A 22,636-nucleotide genomic window follows, 5' to 3' on the forward strand; every position below is an offset into this window, starting at 1 on the left:
CCCATTGTGGGAATGGGCGGTATAGGCAAGACCACTCTTGCTCGCCTTGTTTACAATGATGTCAAAGTCAAAAAAAACTTTGACCTCAAAGCTTGGGTTACAGTGTCAGATGAATTTGACGTTTTCAAATTGACAAAAACAATTTTTGATCAAATAATCAGTGGTCAAAAGGATTGCAATATCAAGCACCCAGATCAACTTCAATATGAATTGAAGAAGGTTATAGAAGGGAAGAAGTTCCTCTTTGTTTTCGACGATGTTTGGAATAAGAATTATAACCTCTGGAATAACTTAAAGAGTCAATTCAAATTTGGAGCGTCAGGGAGTAAAATCATTGTGACAACACGTGATCAAAACATTGGATCTGCAATGGGTACTTTTCAAAATCATTATCTTCAAATAATATCGGATGAAGATAGTTGGCAATTATTTGCAAAACATGCATTCCAACAAATAATAGACCGAAGTGCACTTCAAGAGTTTGAAGAAATCGGTAGAGGAATTGTTAGAAAATGCAATGGCCTTCCTTTAGCTATCAAATCACTTGGTGGTCTTTTGTGCTCCAAAAACCGTATCGATGAATGGGAAGATATACTAAACAGTGATATATGGAAGTTGCAGTGTGACATTCTTCCTGCTCTTTGGTTGAGCTATCACTATTTGCCTTCGCATCTTAGACAATGCTTTGCTTATTGTTCAATTTTCCCTAAAGATTACAAATTTGAAAAGGAAAAATTAATTTTATTGTGGATGGCAGAAGATCTTTTGCAACCACAACAAGATAAGACTCTAGAAGAAATCGGAGAGGAGTACTTTAATGATCTTACATCAAGGTCATTCTTTCATCAAAATGAACATGGCTGTTTTACCATGCATGACCTTGTTAACGATTTGGCTACCTTTGTTTCTAGAGAATTTTGTTTAAGGTTCGATGATGGTTACTCAAAAGTTTTTACAGGGAAGACTCGTCATTTGTCATGCATGACATATGTGAGCCATGATATGAAGAATCTAGAGGAATATTTATCAAAAAATAAGGTGTTGCGCACGTTTTTGTTTCAATCTAGAATGTTGCCCAAACAGTTTTTGACAAATCTTGAACAGTATTTGAAACCAATGAGATGTCTAAGAGTGCTTTCTCTACGTCAGAGTTGTGTTACAACAGGCTTTGATTTGATTGGCAGTTTAAAGCTTTTAAAGTATATAGATTTGTCTCATACTGAAATTGAAGAATTACCTGATACAATTTATACTCTCTACAATTTGCAGACATTCTTGTTAAATACGTGTAAACATCTTCATAGGTTGTCCAGTTCAATTGGCAATTTGAAACATCTAAGATTCTTGGACTTGTCTCATTGTAGTAAAATTGAAGAGATACCCAACACATTGTGTGATTTGAAGGATCTGCGTACTCTAAATCTGATGGGCTGTCAATCTCTTTCTTGTTTACCAGCTGATATGTCAAGATTGGTCAACCTATGCTATCTGGACTTTTCGAATACAAAGGTGACAAAGATGCCACTGCAAATTTGTGAATTGAAACGTCTGCAACATTTAGAACCTGCCTTTCTTGTAGACCATAATGGCGGACGTAATATTAAAGACTTGGGTAATCTTCAAGATCTGCGTGGTTCTTTTTGGATAAAAAATATTGAAAATATAATAAATGTTGGAGATGTTTCAAAAGCCAAATTGAAAGATAAGAGGCATATTACATGTCTTCGATTGGAGTGGTGTGGTGAAACAGATGATTCAGAGAAATCACGAGTGGTACTTGAAAAGCTTCAACCTCACACAAATGTCCAAGACCTAAGAATTTGGAATTACCAAGGTACAGGGTTTCCAAGTTGGATAGGGCATCATTCATTTAGTCACATAGTATCTCTGTACCTACTTAATTGTAAAAATTGTTACTTGCTTCCGTCGCTTGGACAGCTTCCCTCCTTGAAAGATCTTAATATTTGGGGATTAGAAATGGTGGAGAGAATAGGTGATGAATTTTATTCCTGCAGCAGCATTAGTATTGGTTCTTCTTCCATGATTAATACACCAGTACCATTCAAGTCCTTGGAAATTTTATACCTTGGTGATCTAAGAGAATTAAGAGAATGGAAGGAGTGGTCTTTAATGATGGGAGGAGATGTTGGAGGAAGTGAAGGTACTGGAGCCTTCCCACAACTTAGAAAGCTTAGTTTAAGAGAATGTCCCAACATAAATGGGGCCTGCTTACCTTGTAATCTTCCATCCTCCACAACTCTTCAAATCTTCTCTGGATGCCAACAAGTGGTGGCTTCACTCCAAAGTGATCAACTTCCATGGCTGGGTGAATTGCAGCTAATTCGTTGCTCAGAGTTGGAGTCATTTCCGCCACAAGGTGGATTGCCCACCAATATCCATACAATTCAAATTTTGGGTTGTGAAAAATTGGAGTCACTTGCAAAAAAGGGATGGCCTTCAAATTTAAAGTCACTTGAAATTTGCGATTGCAAAAACCTATTCATGGACGTGGGTTCATTTCCGGAGGAGGGGCAACTTCCAACAACTCTGACTTGTCTTAAGCTTGAATCTCTTCCAAAGCTTAAAACATTAAATGGAAAGGCTCTTCGAGACATGGTATGCCTTCAACAACTGACTATTGATGATTGCCGTGGGGTGCAATGCTTGGTAGAAGAAGGGCTGCCCGATTCTCTTTCTGAGTTGAATATCATATGGTGTAATTCTCTAATCAAACGGTGCCAGAGAGATACAGGGGAAGATTGGCCAAAAATTGCACACATCCCTCACATAGAGATCACGGCTGGTAAGTCATTTCAATATTAATTCCTTTTTCCCAATTTGAATTATATACGTACTCTAATTGTGTCCTATTCGGTCCCAACATAAACATATCAACTTCCTATATATGTCATCTATATATTAGTCTTAGTGGTTGAACCAGGAATTTTTCTTAAGAGAGACACAATTAGATTCTCATCTCTTTAGTTAAAAATAATATATTTTTGACTATATGAGTGATGTACTACGTGAATTATTAATTAAAATCAATTGGATAAAAGTAATAATTAATTACTTTAAAGTAAAATAAATACTAAAAAGAATAATTAACCAAAAAAAAATCTAAAACACTTGAAAAATAGTTTTTTTTTTTTTTTTTTTTTTTTTTTTGGTAATCATGTTAAAATATTTTATACTTAAATGGGAGTGAAATGTCTTGAACACATGACTTCACTTGAGTTTTCACTACAACTATCACATTATTAAAAATGAATATAAAAAATTTCAATTAGAAATGTATGAAATTAAGACTGTTGTTAGCTACAATGTTACACCTAACTAAAAAGTATGACAATTAAAAATTTAATTAATAATATGCTAATTTTATACAATATGGACAGTTACATTTTATTTTAGCTATTAATGTCAATAGAAAGGTTAATAGAGAGACTATGTGGATCATTGAATTGGAGAAATCAAAATGCTAAATTCAACCGAAAACAAAAATGATTGGGAAAATAAATAATTTAGGAGGGGCATCATTTCAATATGGGGGGGGAAATTAAGAATATATTTGAAAATTAGCAAATAATTTTCAAAAAATAAAATTGAGGGGGGCAAGTGCTCCCCCTGGGCACACAGTGGATCCGCCAGTTGATCTTTGTATGTTGTGGGTTGTTTTTACTTGTCCTTGTTTAATAAATATCTTCTTTTTTTTTCTTCCCTTTTTTCTTTTTTACCTGTAATACTACTTGTTAAATTTCATACCCATGCCATTCTGTATGTTGTATACATATATATTATTAATGTAATTAACATTGCTCGTACTAAATTTATTTCTTTGCATGATGGAATGCAATGTCAATCACCTTCTCGTCCAATTTGTTTTCGGGCATGATTCCTTGGCTTTATTGCTTTCCAGCCGAATCGGACGAAGAGATATAATGGACAGTACCTCTTTAGGTATTATTATTACTATTAATTTTTATTACAATCATTTACATATTGCTTTTAAACTTTTTTTTTAAGGAAAATTGTTATTTTTAGATAAATTTTATCTCATCACGTCAATTTATATAAATAATAACTCGTTCTGCCATTTAAAGACCCTTGTGAATTTATAAGATGTATAATTCAATACCATTCAAGGGCATTCCATTTTGTCCCTCTGGCACAACCTAATGATTTTATTTCTTGGATTCCAAGTTCTCTCTATTGCAGTTACAATGTTGGAAGCATAAGTGCTGTCGTTCACCATGGCTGCTGATTCATATACTGCCAAGCTTTTTGGTTTTCATATTCAATTCTAGCTCTTCCTGCATTTCAATGTTCATGTTGTAACACCCCGTCCCAAATTGCACCGGAATTCGTGCACGTTGACCGTTGACCGAAAGGGTCAAAAGTTGACTTTTTGACTCGGTGGGAATTTCGAGTTGACCAGGGTACCGTGGTGAAGTGCACGATGCCCCGAGTTCGTAGACTGGAAGCACGTCGAAAACGGCGCTACGGTTTGAAAGTTACGGGCGAAACAAGTTGCGGTCCAAACTGTCCAACGAGTGCCGAGGTTGACTTTTTGTTTTTGGGGAATTGAGCTTTGACTCGTGCATGGTTATGAAGTGCTCGTCGATACGAGTTCACAGACTAGCGGCACGCTCAAAACGGACATCCGGTTAAAAAGTTATGGACGTTTGAAGTTTACCGGATACCGTATTATTTTAATGTTTTTGGGTCGGTGAACAGTGGAATGCCACGTGTCCACTTCTGATTGGTCCACGTGGCATGAACAGTGTCACACCGGGGTTTTTATTTATAAAAATCTCGGGGAAGAGAGAGAAAGAAAGAGAGGAGAGAGAAAGAGAGAGAGAGAGAGACCGCCGGCAACCGGAATTTTTCCACTGTTCCAGCCTATCTACAGTACACGCACCGGCCAGCAACGTTGCCCTCCTCATTTCCTGCAAAACCTCCAAATTTCACGGCGAACGGCCGCCGGACGCGCCCGGATCGGACCTCCGAAGTTCGGCGGCGAGTTTTTCCCCTCCACCACCGGCCACCGCAAATCGACCCACTTCCGGCCATTTTCCGGCCACACGCGCCGTACACCCTTGATCCTCTCCTCAAGTCCGGCCGACACACCAAAAATCACGGCCATCGGACCACCGACGCGCCGGGATCGAAGCGTTTTCCGGCGAGGGGCCGGAAATCTTCAATCGGTGATTTTTCCGCCGTCCGACCTCCGTTTTGCTCACCGCCGGTCCCGTTGGATTGCTCTCCTCACGATCTACAAATCTGCAAAATTTCACGACCAACGGCCACCGCACGCGCCGTCGCCGGCGACGGTTGCCGGTGACCGCGGCGGCTCGCCGGAAAGTACTGTTCCGGCGAGTACCCAGTTTTCCGACCAGCTCCAGTCCGCTGTGTTCGACCTCCTGAACCCGAATCCGGCTTCCGTTTCCGCCAATTCGCGACGGTTTGGGAGAATTGTGGAGCCGAAACTCGAAAAGCTTTCCGGTGAGATTCCGACCCCGTCGGGTCCGATCACCGGAAAGTAAGACCGAATCCGTGATCCTCATCACGCGAGCTTCGATTCGGTATATAACTCGTAACCCTTAGATATCGTTTGGTGTTCGCTCCCCGGGTATCCATTTGGGAATACCCGAATAAAATATTAATATTTTTGGTTTGTGCACTGTGGTTGTTTAGGTGCACGCGCGAGTAGTGGAGTTGATCCCGAGGAGGATCTTTGTTGATTTGCATGCTCCAGGTGAGTGACCCACCTTCAAAAATTATTTTGGGCAATTAATTATATTTAATTGGTATTTAAATTGGTATTTAAATTATGCTCATGTGGTGTGATTTATTTATGAATTATATTGTGGTTTAATTTATTATGCATGAGCAAGGTGTATTTTGGTGGCATTTGTACGTGGTTTTTAAAATTGATTTTCCGGGCATAGTTGGGTTAAATATTTTACGAAAATATTGGTTTAAATTTTATAAATTATGCCCGCGGTATTTTTATGGTTGCATCTCGTATTTCGAGGAAAATTGTGGTTTGTTGCTTATCAATGTTTCGTATCGGATTGTTGAATAAAAATATGTGGGATGGTGTTTTGTGAGAATTTGGTATACTTCCCACGGTAATTTTGGAAAACGGTACGGTTGGTTATAAATGTTTATTTTTAGACGCACTCATACAGTATTGGTGTTCTGGTGTATGGTGTATGGACACGTGGTAGTGCGCGATTATTATGTGGTTTAGCGCACGGTTATTACTTCACCCGTGAGTTGCCATTGGACCGTGGGCAGGCAAGGTTATTGTTGCGCACAACCGCCCCCCTCCTTGGCCGGGTTGATGGTTTTAGCAGCGGTACTGTCGGGACGCCGAAGTGACCGTTGCAGGTTTCTCTCTTTAACCCCCCGCCAGTCGGTGCTCAGGACGCTGGATATCGGAGGGCATCACCGGTATATGGTGTGGTGCGTCAGGTGTAATTGTCGGTGTAAATTGCAAATAAAGTTTCAAACCCCAAAGGTGTTCAAAAATTATTTATTATAATTTATTACAGTTTATTTATATTTGGGGTATTTATTTATTTATTTATTTATTTATTTATTTATTTATTTATTTGTTGTTTATTAATTTATTTGGTTCCTTGGTTTTCGGGAAGTACGTACATCGGGTTTTATGAAAAGGTTTTAAAAGAGGAACATTTCCAACGGAGTAAATAGTGAGGGTTTTGAGAGAAAGTATTACTTCAATTGTTTATTTATTTATTTATTATTTAATTGTTCGATATTGCTTAATTAAATTCCTTTATTTTTATATTATTAATATTAAAGGTGTACAGTAGATAGGGTCACTCACTGAGATGATTAGCATCTCACACTCTTAAATTCCGTTCCCCTAGATCCAGGTTGGAGACGTTGATTGTCCAAGGCGAGCCCAACGTCTCAATTCGTTTGCCAAAAGTTCAAAAAGTTTTTCTTCCCTTTTTCCTCTCTGTCTCGTATTGCTTCTTTATCTGTCATTTTATAAATTCCACATTTGTTGTATAATGCTCTGTATACTGTATTGGACGTGTAGCTGTTCTTTATACACTGGGTTGCTGCTGTTGTTTTATTTTGAAGTGCTGAAATTTGTGGAACAAGTTGTAGTTTGCGGGAGGAATAAGGGGATGAGTTTAGAAGTGTGTTTTCAGTGCAGGTAATTTGTGGTAAGTAAATCCCTTAGGGGAGGCTCTGTCGGATTTTCCGTTGGAGGGTCCGGTAGGGTTTCCCTGGGATCAGGGCTGTCTAGGGTTCCGGGGAAGGAATTCTGGACGGGTCCTGACAGTTCAGGTAACCACTTCCTATGCATATTACCATGCATGCTCTCTTTAGCTGTCTCATGCTGCTTCTGAGATTTGAATCCTTGTCCACGAATCTATAAGTTTCATTTGTGAGTTTAAGGCATGCAGGCTAATCTCATGAAAGTAATACAATGTTGCGAAAATGAAAATAAAGTCTTAAAGATAAAAACTTTTATTGAAAACATGCTCTTTCTTATGAAAAGGTTAAATTAGTTTATAAATCTTAGTACACAAATGCCTAGTATAAGTTTAGTATAATGTTAGCACTAGGATCCTAGAACCTAAAATATATAGAATCCAATAAGTTGAAAGATACAAAGGACAACTTGCATCAATTTAGACCAGTAAAACTGGTGACCTTGACTATTGGTTGGTGTGTAGGAACTCCACTGAATACCAACAATTCAGAATTGAAGCCTCTATGGAAGAAATTCTCTCCTCTCCTAGAAGTCTCAGGTAGAAATTCATGTGAAAAGTATAAATTTTTATTTGAAGATGGATACTGTATACAGCTCCAAAATGTCTTTGAATGTGAAAAGTAGAATCAGAAGCGTTGTATTTGATTTTATAATCAGGGAAATTTTTTGCTTACACATACTCAATATGAAATTTTGATTTCTTGCAGATGAACCATGCACCTATCCTCAAGTATATGTATAATTGCTTCTTTTCTCTGTTTTATGGATTCTCATGTATTTACCTAGTGCTAAGAAGGTGAAGCTGTTGTTGGAAGTTTCCAACTTTCCCCCGCCTTGATCTTATCGTCTTGCCATTTGGAAGCTCAGAGAAGTTTATACCGTGTATGCTGTAAATGAGCCATTCTTGTTCAGTTACTATTTGAATATTCTAGTAGATTCTGCAAGAAGCATATTTCATTGTTTGAGATTTTGATTTTCATGCTTTGATCTTTGTAGTTATGAGCACTCAATCTCTTACGAAGCCTTGATAATATCGGGATTCAACTGTTTGATTGTTCCAAGCCTTGACAAAGCCTGAAACAGTGATTTTTGCTCCATGGCTGAGTTTATTGAAGATATGATATTAAAATTCGGATTATCATCCACATATTAAAAAAATAATAATAATAAAAAAAATAACGGTTTGTGTTCGGTTTCTGACCTTCCGTCCTCTATTATGTTATTTAGACTATTTTATATAAAGCAAATAGAAAGAGTTTAATAAGACTAAACCATCCTAATTTAACCCAAACGAAAATTCTTACTTTATAAACAATATCTATGATATTCGAACCTATTCCTAATTAAAATATTATACATTACCATTTGCATGTGAATTTCATGAGAATGGGAATGGAAATTTCATAATTGGGGTTTTAACTAACTGTACTTTTGGTAAGACAATTTGTAACACCCCGTCCCGAATCGCACCGGAATCCGTGCACGTTGACCGAGGTTGACCGTTGACCAAGGGGTCAAAAGTTGACTTTTTGACTCGGTGGGAATTTCGAGTTGACCAGGATACCGTAGCGAAGTGCACGATGCCACGAGTTCGTAGACTGGTAGCACGTCGAAAACGGAGCTACGGTTTGAAAGTTATGGACGAAACAAGTTGCGGTCCAAATTGTCCAGGGGTGCCGGAGTTGACTTTATTTTTGGGGAAATGAGCTTTGACTCGTACATGGTTGTGAAGTGCTCGTCGATACGAGTTCACAGACTAGCGGCACGCTCAAAACGGACATCCGGTTAAAAAGTTATGGACGTTTGAAGTTTACCGGATACCGTAATATTTTAATGTTTTTGGGTCGGTGAACAGTGAAATGCCACTTGTCAGCTTCTGATTGGTCCACGTGGCATGAACAGTGTCACGCAGGAGTTTTATTTGTTAAAACACTCGGGGAAGAGAGAGAAAGAGAAAGAGGAGAGAGAAAGAGAGAGAGGAGAGAGAAAGAGAGAGAGGAGAGAGAGAGAGAGTCACCGACCGCCGGTCATTTTCAAGTTTTCCGGCCTAGTTACTGTACACATGCCGGCCATCCAGATTGCCCACCTCATTTCCGGCAAAACCTCCAAATTTCACGGCGAACGGCCGCCGGACGCGCCCGGATCGGACGTCCGAAGTTTGGCGGCGATTTTTCCCTTCCACCGCCGGCCACCGCGAATCGGCACTATTCCGGCCCATCTACAGTACATGCGCCGTACACCCATCATCCTCTCCTCAAGTCCGGCCTACCCACCAAAAATCACGGCCATCGGACCACCAACGCACCGGGATCGGAGCGTTTTCCGGCGAGGGGCCGGAAATCTTCAAACGGTGATTTCTCCGCCGTCCGACCTCCGTTTTGCTCACCGCCGATCCCGTTGGGTTGCTCGCCTCACGATCTACAAGTCTGCAAAATTTCACAGCCAACGGCCACCGCACGCGCCGCCGCCGGCGACGGTTGCCGGTGACCGTGGCGGCCCGCCGGAAATTACTGTTCCGGCGAGTACCCAAAATTTCCGGCCGGCTCCAGTCCGCTGTGTTCGACCTCTTGAACCTGAATCCGGCTTCCGTTTCCGCCAACTCGCGACGGTTTGGGAGAATTGCGGAGCCGAAACCCGAAAAGCTTCCCGACGAAATTCCGACCCCGTCGGGTACGATCCTTGGAAATTGAGACCGAATCTGTGATCAGCATCACTCGAGTTTCGATTCGGTATATAACTCGTAAATTCTAGATATCGTTTGTGTTTTGACCCCCCGGGTACCGGGTATTATTTACCCGAATAAAATATTATTTTATTTGATTGTCTGTGAATTTTGTTCTAGGAGCACCGGTGAGTCGTAGAATTGATCCCGTGGTGGATCATGGGTTAATTGCGTGCTCCAGGTGAGTGACCCACCTTCAAATTAATTTTGGGGAATTTAATTGATGAATATATTATGTGTGAATTAAATATTTGGAATTTAATTTCTATGTGCCAAATATTTATTGGATTTATTGTAGAATTATTTATGAATTTATTGGATTTAAGAAAATGCGAATTCTACAAATTTATGCCGTGTGGAATTATTTTATGGTTTTGAGGATTTTGGAATTGGTGTGGTTTTAATGGTAAATTGGGCACGATTTGATTTTCAAATATTTCAAGGAAAATATTTGGTTATGTTGGTGATTTCAAATTTTATAAAATATGCCCATGGAATATTATGAGATTTGATTATGATATTTCGAGAAATTATTTATGCTTGGAAAAAATGTGGATATTTGAATTGATGGATTTGGGAGTTAGTGGATTTGAAAATCATGGAATTTATGGTATTGATTATAAAGTAATTGTGGAGAATTTCCCGGTTCAAGCGGATGGATTATGCCCGCTATGTTTATGAAAAATGTGAAATTTGTTTTATGATTTAAATTTATGGATTTTATGATTTTTAGATGCACCGTGCACGTACTGGTGTTCTGATTATGTGACATGGTATATGTGATATGGATATTGTGCACACGGATATGATTAGCGCGCAGGTGGGTGTGAGTAGCGCGCAGGTGATATTATAAGGGTGTCCTGTGGATGCCATCGGAGAGGGTGGCCACCCCCCTTTGGCCGGGACACCAGGTTAGCAGCGGCGCAGTGGGACGCCACGCGACCGTATGCCGGTTTCTCTCTATAACCTCCTGTCTGGCAGTACCTCGGGACGCTGGGTACTCTGGCGCCACTGGTATATAGTGGGTGCATCAAATGATTTTCAGAACTGTGTTTTAAAAATAAAATGTTTGGAAACTGTATTGGAATTAAAAATATAATTATTACTGTTCGGATATTTATTTGATGTCTTGGTTTTCGGGGAATATGAATAAAGGGTTTTGTGAAAATGTTTTAAAAGGGGAACCTTTCCAACTGAGAGAATTGTAAGGGTTTTGAGAGAAATTATTATTTCCAAATAATTATTATTTATACTTATTACTGTGATATTATATGGTATAGTAGTAGGGTCGCTCACTGAGATGATTAGCATCTCACACTCTTAAATTCCGTTCCTCTAGGTACCAGGTTGTCGGTGTTCATCCAGAGCGGACTTGATCTTCATCGCTGTTTTACTTCGTGAAGTACCCTGTTCTTCTTTATTGCAGTTGTACTATTTCTTTCACTCTTGTTGTATTTATCTTGCACTGGATTACTGTATTTTTGTTTTGAAGTGCTGAAATTTGTGGAACCAATTTGTAGTTTGTGGGAGGAATAAGGGGATATTTTTGAAGTGTGTTTTCAGTGCAGGTAAATTTGTGGTAAGTAAATCCCTTAGGGGAGGTGCTGCCGGATTTTCCGTTGGAAGGTTCGGTGGTATTTCCCTGGGATCAGGTCTGTCTAGGGTTCCGGAGGAGGAATTCTGGACGGGTCCTGACAGTTGGTATCAGAGCTCTAGGTTCTAGTATTCCGAAGGGACTGTGCATTGTTTTGTGTCCCATCCATGTCTAGTCTCTCGTTTTACCCGCGTGAGAGCGTTCTTTCCGTTTGTCTCGAAGTAAATTCGTTGCTCGAGTTTGAATAACTCTAATCTTCGAGGGTGACAATTAGGATCATCTAGCCTAACGGGGAATTCCTATGGCCTAGTCGATGGTCGAGGATGCCTTTTCTTTTTGAAGGTCAAGCTTATCATCGTGACTGGTATCCGTTTCGTTCATGGAGAAGAAGGATGATTGCCTAAGGATGTGTGTCGATCGATTTCAAGGCGTCAAAATATTTTCCCGATCGATTATCAAAATTTAAATGCTTTTCAAAGTGGTATTTGAAATTAAAGGTGTTTTATTCAAGTATTTTTGGTTTGTGCTCGTACATGTATCTGTATGTTATATCGTTTGATATTATACTGCACCATATGGAGGCGGCGAACCAATGTGGTCCATGTAGAGCTAGCCCCATGATCATGTTGCCTACGAGTCCAGGGGATTGGACGGCCAATATAGGCAACCACCCTGGTTTGTATTGGTAGCAGAGTGTCGGCGACAGTTGGAATCATGGATTACGTAGCATGTAGAAGGTGTCGTACGTACCTCCATTACAAGCGTGCATATTTTATTTTATGCTATGGATTTTAAGATATGATTTTCAATGTGGAGTTTTAACAGTGGGCATGAGAATGAAAGTTGCACAAGAGGAAAGTTAAAGTCACTATTAGGCGTGATGGTAGTGTAGTGATAGTGGATAAGGCCTCTAGTATACTTGCTAAGTTACGCTGCCGACAAGTGGAAGCGGGAAAGCAGACATCGGCATGCAGCGTAATTCATGTGTTGTTGCTACAAAAGAACATCGAATACCTGTCAGTCGAGGAAGCGATGTGGAAACTCGAGGCACTACTTGTATGGAGCCACGTGCCAAATCTATACCGACCACAAGAGCCTCAAGTATATTTTCACACAGAAGGAGTTAAATATGAGGCAAAGGTGATGGATGGAGTTGGATGGAGCCCTCGTGTATAAAGGACGACTTTGCGTTCCGGATATCCCAGGACTCAAGAAGGAGATTTTGGAGGAGGCGCACAGCTCGATGTATGCGATGCATCCTGGGAGTACCAAGATGTACCGGACGCTTGTTAAGTATTATTGGTGGATTGGTATGAAAAGAGAAGTGGCAGACTTCGTATCAAAGTGTTTGATTTGTCAACAAGTGAAAGCAGAAAGACAGAAGCCTTCGGGACTACTCCAACCTTTACCGATTCCCGTGTGGAAGTGGGAAGAACTCAACATGGACTTCGTATTCAAGCTTCTTTCCACACCTAGAAGGTACGACGGCATTTGGGTAATCATTGATCGTCTCACCAAGTCGGCACACTTCCTACCGGTACGAGAACGTTTTTCACCCGAGAAGTTAGCCCAGTTGTTAGTGCAAGGCATACGTGGGATCAGTTCAAGATGGCCTTCTCTACTGAGTTTTGTCCTCCTGCCTACCGTGAAGCAAGAAGGAGAGAGTTCGAGGAACTACGACAGGGGAACATGACGGTGACAGAGTACGAGAGGAGATTCCAAGAACTATCAGAATTCTACATGCACCTAATTCCCGACGATCACACGAAGAAGGTGAGGTTCATAGACGGATTGAAAGAGAGCATCGGCTACACCCTTTCTGGATCAGTACATCCCACCTATCAGTCCGCCAGGGATGCAGCGCTCGAGCTAGAGAGACAGGAGGAGATACACAGACCCTCGAGGTGCAGATCATTCGAAGGTTCGTATAGCGGAGTACCTCGACAAGGGGCAGCTAAGAAGAGCCATAGCTCAGGCTCAGACAGTGATGGGTTAAGCCCACGAGGCAGATTCCAGAGGAGAGATAGTTATCGCATGCCCCAGCCAGCTCGCCATTCGATCAGTGTGGATGCAAGCTCGTATCAGCAGTCACGCATTGGTTCTCCGCGGATTTGTCCACTTTGTAGGGGGAATCATTCTGGGCAGTGTCAAATGGATGGTTTATGCTTTCGGTGTGGGCAGCCAGGCCACATAAGGAGGGATTGCCCTTATGGTAGCGGCAGTGTGCTAGAAGCAGGTTGACGGACACAGCATACGGGGATATTTCCAGGACAGAGTTCCCAGGGGAGTCAGCCAGTAGGAGTTTCTTCGGGATCAGTCCAGCCGTCTGCAGGATCGAGTCGAGGTAGAGGAAGGAGACCCCAGCAGACAAGTCAAGGCCAGGTGTTTGCTATGACGCAGCAGGGAGCCAGGACTACGCCCGACGATTTCACAGATCAAGTGATGGAAGCAGACCTGATCCTGTTGGATCTATCCGGACTTGAAGTAGTGTTGGGCATGGATTGGTTGGCAAGGAACTACTTAGTCGAGGAAGTGACATGGGAGCCCGAAGCGCAGGTGCGTGATCAGAACCCTTGTTTGTTCCAGTGACGCGCGGAAATTTCGAGGACGAAATTTTTGTAAGGGGGGAAGGCTGTAACACCCCGTCCCGAATCGCACCGGAATCCGTGCACGTTGACCGAGGTTGACCGTTGACCATTGACCGAAGGGGTCAAAAGTTGACTTTTTGACTCGGTGGGAATTTCGAGTTGACCAGGGTACCGTAGCGAAGTGCACGATGCCACGAGTTCGTAGACTGGTAGCACGTCGAAAACGGAGCTACGGTTTGAAAGTTATGGACGAAACAAGTTGCGGTCCAAACTGTCCAGGGGTGCCGGAGTTGACTTTTTATTTTTGGGGAAATGAGCTTTGACTCGTACATGGTTGTGAAGTGCTCGTCGATACGAGTTCACAGACTAGCGGCACGCTCAAAACGGACATCCGGTTAAAAAGTTATGGACGTTTGAAGTTTACCGGATACCGTAATATTTTAATGTTTTTGGGTCGGTGAACAGTGAAATGCCACTTGTCAGCTTCTGATTGGTCCACGTGGCATGAACAGTATCACGCAGGAGTTTTATTTGTTAAAACACTCGGGGAAGAGAGAGAAAGAGAGAGAGGAGAGAGAAAGAGAGAGAGGAGAGAGAGAGAGAGTCACCGGCCGCCGGTCATTTTCAAGTTTTCTGGCCTAGTTACTGTACACATGCCGGCCATCCAGATTGCCCACCTCATTTCCGGCAAAACCTCCAAATTTCACGGCGAACGGCCGCCAGACGCGCCCGGATCGGACGTCCGAAGTTTGGCGGCGATTTTTCCCTTCCACCGCCGGCCACCGCGAATCGGCACTATTCCGGCCGATCTACAGTACATGCGCCGTACACCCATCATCCTCTCCTCAAGTCCGGCCTACCCACCAAAAATCACGGCCATCGGACCACCAACGCACCGGGATCGGAGCGTTTTCCGGCGAGGGGCCGGAAATCTTCAAACGGTGATTTCTCCGCCGTCCGACCTCCGTTTTGCTCACCGCCGGTCCCGTTGGGTTGCTCGCCTCACGATCTACAAGTCTGCAAAATTTCACAGCCAACGGCCACCGCACGCGCCGCCGCCGGCGACGGTTGCCGGTGACCGTGGTGGCCCGCCGGAAATTACTGTTCCGGCGAGTACCCGAAATTTCCGGCCGGCTCCAGTCCGCTGTGTTCGACCTCTTGAACCTGAATCCGGCTTCCGTTTCCGCCAACTCGCGACGGTTTGGGAGAATTGCGGAGCCGAAACCCGAAAAGCTTCCCGACGAAATTCCGACCCCGTCGGGTACGATCCTTGGAAATTGAGACCGAATCTGTGATCAGCATCACTCGAGTTTCGATTCGGTATATAACTCGTAAATTCTAGATATCGTTTGTGTTTTGACCCCCCGGGTACCGGGTATTATTTACCCGAATAAAATATTATTTTATTTGATTGTCTGTGAATTTTGTTCTAGGAGCACCGGTGAGTCGTAGAATTGATCCCGTGGTGGATCATGGGTTAATTGCGTGCTCCAGGTGAGTGACCCACCTTCAAATTAATTTTGGGGAATTTAATTGATGAATATATTATGTGTGAATTAAATATTTGGAATTTAATTTCTATGTGCCAAATATTTATTGGATTTATTGTAGAATTATTTATGAATTTATTGGATTTAAGAAAATGCGAATTCTACAAATTTATGCCGTGTGGAATTATTTTATGGTTTTGAGGATTTTGGAATTGGTGTGGTTTTAATGGTAAATTGGGCACGATTTGATTTTCAAATATTTCAAGGAAAATATTTGGTTATGTTGGTGATTTCAAATTTTATAAAATATGCCCATGGAATATTATGAGATTTGATTATGATATTTCGAGAAATTATTTATGCTTGGAAAAAATGTGGATATTTGAATTGATGGATTTGGGAGTTAGTGGATTTGAAAATCATGGAATTTATGGTATTGATTATAAAGTAATTGTGGAGAATTTCCCGGTTCAAGCGGATGGATTATGCCCGCTATGTTTATGAAAAATGTGAAATTTGTTTTATGATTTAAATTTATGGATTTTATGATTTTTAGATGCACCGTGCACGTACTGGTGTTCTGATTATGTGACATGGTATATGTGATATGGATATTGTGCACACGGATATGATTAGCGCGCAGGTGGGTGTGAGTAGCGCGCAGGTGATATTATGAGGGTGTCCTGTGGATGCCATCGGAGAGGGTGGCCACCCCCCTTTGGCCGGGACACCAGGTTAGCAGCGGCGCAGTGGGACGCCACGCGACCGTATGCCGGTTTCTCTCTATAACCTCCTGTCTGGCAGTACCTCGGGACGCTGGGTACTCTGGCGCCACTGGTATATAGTGGGTGCATCAAATGATTTTCAGAACTGTGTTTTAAAAATAAAATGTTTGGAAACTGTATTGGAATTAAAAATATAATTATTACTGTTCGGATATTTATTTGATGTCTTGGTTTTCGGGGAATATGAATAAAGGGTTTTGTGAAAATGTTTTAAAAGGGGAACCTTTCCAACTGAGAGAATTGTAAGGGTTTTGAGAGAAATTATTATTTCCAAATAATTATTATTTATACTTATTACTGTGATATTATATGGTATAGTAGTAGGGTCGCTCACTGAGATGATTAGCATCTCACACTCTTAAATTCCGTTCCTCTAGGTACCAGGTTGTCGGTGTTCATCCAGAGCGGACTTGATCTTCATCGCTGTTTTACTTCGTGAAGTACCCTGTTCTTCTTTATTGCAGTTGTACTATTTCTTTCACTCTTGTTGTATTTATCTTGCACTGGATTACTGTATTTTTGTTTTGAAGTGCTGAAATTTGTGGAACCAATTTGTAGTTTGTGGGAGGAATAAAGGGATATTTTTGAAGTGTGTTTTCAGTGCAGGTAAATTTGTGGTAAGTAAATCCCTTAGGGGAGGTGCTGCCGAATTTTCCGTTGGAAGGTTCGGTGGTATTTCCCTGGGATCAGGGCTGTCTAGGATTCCGGAGGAGAAATTCTGGACGGGTCCTGACACAATTCCCTGGAAATGAATGAGTTTCTTGAAAACAGTCTGTGCAGAAGAGGAGTCAACATCAAAACCATAAGTCGGCCCTCCATATTGCATATAAAGTTATTGTTTCTTAGACAACGGTGAGGGTGGTAGAAGGATTTGTCCTTCTTCTTCATAGAGCAATAAACATCAGCTAGACACAACCAAGTCCATGAAGGGCATTGATGGATGCATCTCGAAGCCCCACAACACCACTACACGCAATCCCCACCACAAGACCACTTCCAATGCCGAAGCACTTCTTTTGTTCCGAGACAAAATAGCAATCATATTGAATACTGCAACTTGGACTTTCAGATTGGAACTTTTTAAGTCATTTCGAGTGCTGCCGCCACATGGCAGTGGGACCCACCATGCTGACCTCGTTTTGTAATTCTTGCTGGTTCTGGGTTTTTATGATGTACATAAACGGTTGGCCCAAGCATATTAGTCAACGTTACTTTAGAAATCAAGCTGGCTTCATTTGCTAAATTTCTCCCCCTTTTTTTTTTTTTTTGGTCTTCTCAATTGTAATACTTTATTCCTACTGAGTTTGTTTTGACAATCAAACTTTCATGTGACTAAATCCAACTCAACTCCCGCAGAAAAAGAAAACATAAATTTTTTTGGAATATATTAACACCCAACAGATATTTAAGGTATAATCCAGTTTAATTCTGCATTTTTAAAGAAAACTCTTTAATTATAATTTTTGTCCTAAAAAGATTCCTCTGAATGCATGATATAATTTATTGTGCTTTCAATTTTTATTCCTTGTTGTATTCATAGGCTTGATATTTAAGGTAAAACTACTCAGAAAACACTTTCAAATTCTCATCAATGTATTCTTTTAGTCATTAAGGGAAATCCTCAATTTACACTTTGCAGTATTTAAAAAAAACAAAAAAATCAGTTTCAGAATTAATTTTTGAAAGTGACATATAATACAATCTGATCTCCTTTTCCATGTCATTGCAGGAGGCACAAATTTTCTAATTAAAAAAAAAAAAAAAAAAACCAAGTAAGATTTCTTTCTCTTTTATTCCTGCCATTTAAAAACTTACAAATTTATCCCATCTTATGGTTTATTTGGTAAAAGAGAAAATATTAAAAAAAAAACAATATTCAAGAATTAGTTTCATAGGATTTAATTTTTTTAAAATAAGTTTTTTTAGTTTTTTTTTTTTAATGTTTAATTAATTATAGAAAAAAATAAAATTTATAAATAATTAAATAAATTTATATATTAAAATTAAAAAATAAAATTGTATTTAAAAAATTACATAAAATCTAATTTTCTTAAAAATTTTAAAATCACACCTCTCCTTCAGACCTGCCGCCTTATGCATGTGTTAACAGTGAAAGTCCTCCCTCCTTGCCTAGCTACGAGGGGTGGTTCTACTAAGTTCCAATTTTGGGCTTGAAAACACCTGCAAAAAGACCCCAAACCAGGTTGCCTGTTGGGTATCTTCAACTCTAGTTTTGATCTTAGTATGCCGATGCGTACCTTATGGTTTGCCATTTACAAGAGCAGTTTGGTGGCCATCGAAACACACAAGTGATATGTTTGGTATGTCACAGTGTTATTGATTTGGGCTTCAATATTATTGGATAAGCCTTTGTATCATGATTTTGGGCCTCATTTTCTGGGCCTCCTCTGTAATATTTTTTAGGGTATAGCAGCACGTGTCTCTAAACGTTTCAACAGCTTTCGAAATTTGTCTTCGTCCAAGAATCCATGAAACTTCTTTTGCGCGTTTTAGGCTTGCACGACTAATTTCGTGAAAGTAATTTACAATGTTGCCAAAATGAAAATAAAATTTTAGGATATAAACAGTCATGCTCAATCGTTCTAAGTCCAACGAAACCTTCATAGCATCTCAAAATCTTCTCCAAAACATCATTGTTTGTTTTTTTTTTTTTGTTTTTTTTTTTTAAATTTATTTTAAAAGGAGTGTTTATTGCATTTTAATACTATCTAATTTGAAAATGTTGCAATTTCAGTTTTTAAATTTACACTTTTCCACTTAGCCTCCAATTTCAATTTGATCAAACTAATTGTTAACTGACAATGGTTAAGAGTTTGAAAATATTAAAATGCAATTTTGTTAAAACTAAAAAATTTAAATTGCAACAAATTCTAACCAAATGATTTAAGTTACAATAAATTGTAATTGCATATTGATTAAATATAACGTAACTAATATAAGGTAACTATTAATCACTATTACAAGAAAATTGAAATTTAAAAAATGCAACATATTAAAATTTAAAAATTTAAAATTGAATTGTTTAAATTTTAAAAAATTGAAAATGCAATTTTTTCAAATTAAAAAAAAAAACACTAAAGTGAAATCTATAATGGATAGGATTTCATCTTATCATGCGTATCACTTCTTTGCTATGTATAGGCCCATATGTAGGCATATGTTATAAATATATATACATGGTTAATAATCAATCAAAATCTTGGTTAACAGCATTAAATCTGGAATTACATACAAACAATGGTGGCATCCATATACATTAAAAAAGAAAAGTTGTGATTTTTTTTTTTTTTTCCATTTTAACTTTTTGCTCCCTAACTACCACATCCTGGCTCTGCCAAGTTAAAAATACGAAATTCATATAATTGTTCTATTTGTTTATAACTATGTAATTATGGAACCTTGGAAGATCTTTGTATTAGTGGATTAGATATGGTGGAGAGAATACGTGATGAATTTTACTATTCCTGCAGCAGCACTAGTAGTGGTTCTTCTTCTATGATTAATGAACCAGAGCCTGTACCATTCAAGTACTTGGAATCTTTATACCTTGGTATTTTAAGAGAATTAAGAGAGTGGAAGAAGTGGTCAATAATGAAAATGATGGGAGGTGATGTTGGAAAAGGAGATGGTACTGGAGCTTTCTCACAAATCAAACGCCTTTATTTAAAAGGATGTCCAAAGATAAATGAGGACTGCTTACCTCTACAACTCTTATAATCAAGAAGGGATGCCAACAACTGGTGGCTTCACTCTGAAGTCATCAACTTCCATGGCTGGGTGAATTGCACCTGCAATTTTGTTCAGCGCTGGTGTCATTTCCACCACAATCTGGATTGCCTTCCAGAATCCATATACACTTCATATCAGGTTTTCTGGTAAACTGGAGTCACTTGCAAAACAGGGATGGCCTTCATATCAGGTTTTCTGGTAAACTGGAGTCACCTGTTTGGGGACATGGATTCATTTACAGAGGACGGGCAACTTCCCACAACTCTGACTTGTCTTGACCTTAATGATCTTCCAAAGCTTAAGTCCTTGAATGGAAAGGCTCTGCGAGACCTTGTCTTCCTTCAACAAAGGACCATTGATTTTAGCGGTGGGGTGCAATGCTTGCCAGAAGAAGGGCTGCCAGATTCTCTTTCTGAATTGAATAAGCAAGGGTGTCATAGTTCGGTTGCTGACCGGTGCAAGAGAGATACAGGGGAGGAAATTGCACACATCGCTCACGTCAACATTTGGCCTTGTAAGTAATTTCAATATTAGTTCCTTTTTCCTGATTTGATTTTATATACGTTCACTACTTATGTTCTGTTTGTTCCAAACATAAACATATCCAATTCCTGTATATGTCATGTATGTATCACTTTAGTCTTTGTACGTTGTTGGTTGTTTCCACTTGTCCTTGTTTGATAAATATATTTTTTATTTTTTTTCCCCCTTTTTCTGTAATATTCATGCCATTCTATATGTTATATACGTATCATTAGTGTAATTAACATAATAAATTTATTTCTTTACATGATGGAATGTAATCGCAATTACCGTCTCATCCAATTTGTTTTCGAGCATGATTCCTTGAATTTTAATGCTTTTCAGCCAAATCGGACTACGAGATATAATGAAAACGTCTCTCCATAGGTATTACTATTCTTTTCTAATACAATCATTTACATATTGCTGTTAGCTTTTCTTTTTCTTTACAAAATTCTACTTTTTAGATGAATTCTATCTGATCGTGTGAATTTCTATAAATAATAATTCCTTCTGCCATTTAAAGACCCTTAATGAATTTATATGAGGTTAAAATTCAAACCATTCAACAGCATTTCATTTTGTCCATCTCGCACAACCTAATGATTATTTTCCTTGGATTCCAAGTTCTCTATAGCAGTTACAATGTTGGAAGCATAAGTGCTGTCATTCACCATAGCTGCTGATTCAGTACTGCCAAGCTTTTTGGTTTTTATATTCAGTTCTAGCTCTTCGTGCATTTGAATGTTCAGGTAACCGCTTCCTATATATGTTACCGTGCATGCTCTCTTTTACTGTCTCAAACTGCTTCTGAGATTGGAATCCTTGTGCATGAATTGTGAGTTCAAGGCACACAGACTTATTTCATAAAAATAATACAATGTTGTGAAAATGAGAAGAAACAGAAGATAAGAACAAAATCTTCATAGCATCTCAAAATTTTCTTCAAAACATGCTCTTTTTGAATGAAGGGTTTAAAATGGTTTATATAATTTTAGTACACTCATGCCTAGCATAGTAGCTCTTGAATCCTATAATTAAACTAAAATAAATCCCAATTAGTTGAAAAAGATGCAGAGAATATCTTATGTTAATTTAGACCAGCGAATCTGGTGACCCTGAAATTGTAGCGTCTATTGAAGAAATTCTCTCCTCTCCAAAAAGTCTCAGGTAGAAATAAAAAGCATTTGGAAATTGGAAACCTTTTATGTGAAGATAGATATTTTATATAGCTCCAAACTTCTTTAAATGTGAAAAATAAGTAGAATTCAAAGCATTGTATTTGATTTATTATATTCAGGGAAAATATTTGCTTACACATACTCAAAATGAAATTTTGATCTCTTGCAGATACACTAGGCACCTCTAACCTTCAGTATATATAACTGCTTCTTTTCTCTAGATTCTTCCACTGCGTTGACTTCTCCTTTCAATCTGTCTTATGGATTCTCATATATCTACCATGTGCCAAGAAGGTGAAGCTGATTTAGAAGTTGCCAACATTCCCTTGCCTTGATCTTACACTCTTGCCATTTGGAAGCTCTGAGAAATTTATATTAAGTTGTAAGACAGCCATTCTTTGAATATGCTTGTCAAGAACCATCTTTCATTGTCTGAGATTTTGATTTTCTCTTATGAATTGAAGATACCAAAAGATAGTATACTAATTAAAGTAAACATTGGAGTTGTTCACAGATTTGTTTTGTAAAACAAGTATGGATTTGTTTGAGGTTTCGATATTTGATGCAAATATAGGGTCATTCAATGTTCTGTTATGTCATGGTACCGTGCTAGTGAGTTGTTTACGGCAATAACTATATTGTTGCACTGTGTATGAAAAGAAGTAACAAGGCACTCTACCATATGCTTAAGATTTAGAACTTGTGTCATGTTTTTCTGCATCGAAAATTTAGGTAGATATCAT

At 39.4% G+C, this 22,636-nt stretch overlaps 1 protein-coding gene across 1 annotated transcript; it reads left to right on the forward strand.

Moving 5' to 3' along the window:
- The first annotated feature begins 12 nt into the window (after positions 1–12).
- On the forward strand, positions 13–20,712 carry LOC132800675 (putative disease resistance protein At3g14460). Its single transcript, XM_060814892.1, has 3 exons — positions 13–2,803; positions 19,868–20,089; positions 20,363–20,712. Exons 1-3 carry the CDS (start codon positions 13–15, stop codon positions 20,710–20,712), a joined length of 3,363 nt encoding a protein of 1,120 aa, XP_060670875.1.
- Positions 20,713–22,636: the final 1,924 nt, after the last annotated feature.

This window comes from Ziziphus jujuba, chromosome 2 (genome assembly GCF_031755915.1).
Source record: "Ziziphus jujuba cultivar Dongzao chromosome 2, ASM3175591v1".
Classification (NCBI taxonomy): Eukaryota; Viridiplantae; Streptophyta; class Magnoliopsida; order Rosales; family Rhamnaceae; genus Ziziphus; species Ziziphus jujuba.

Bases quoted from the DNA above. Each gene is read 5' to 3' on its own strand.
- LOC132800675 (XM_060814892.1), top strand. From the start codon at position 13: ATGGGCGGTATAGGCAAGACCACTCTTGCTCGCCTTGTTTACAATGAT. The intron at 2,804-19,867 runs GTAAGTCATTTC...GAACCTTGGAAG, and splicing joins TCACATAGAGATCACGGCTG to ATCTTTGTATTAGTGGATTA. The intron at 20,090-20,362 runs GTACTGGAGCTT...CTTGCAAAACAG, and splicing joins TGATGTTGGAAAAGGAGATG to GGATGGCCTTCATATCAGGT.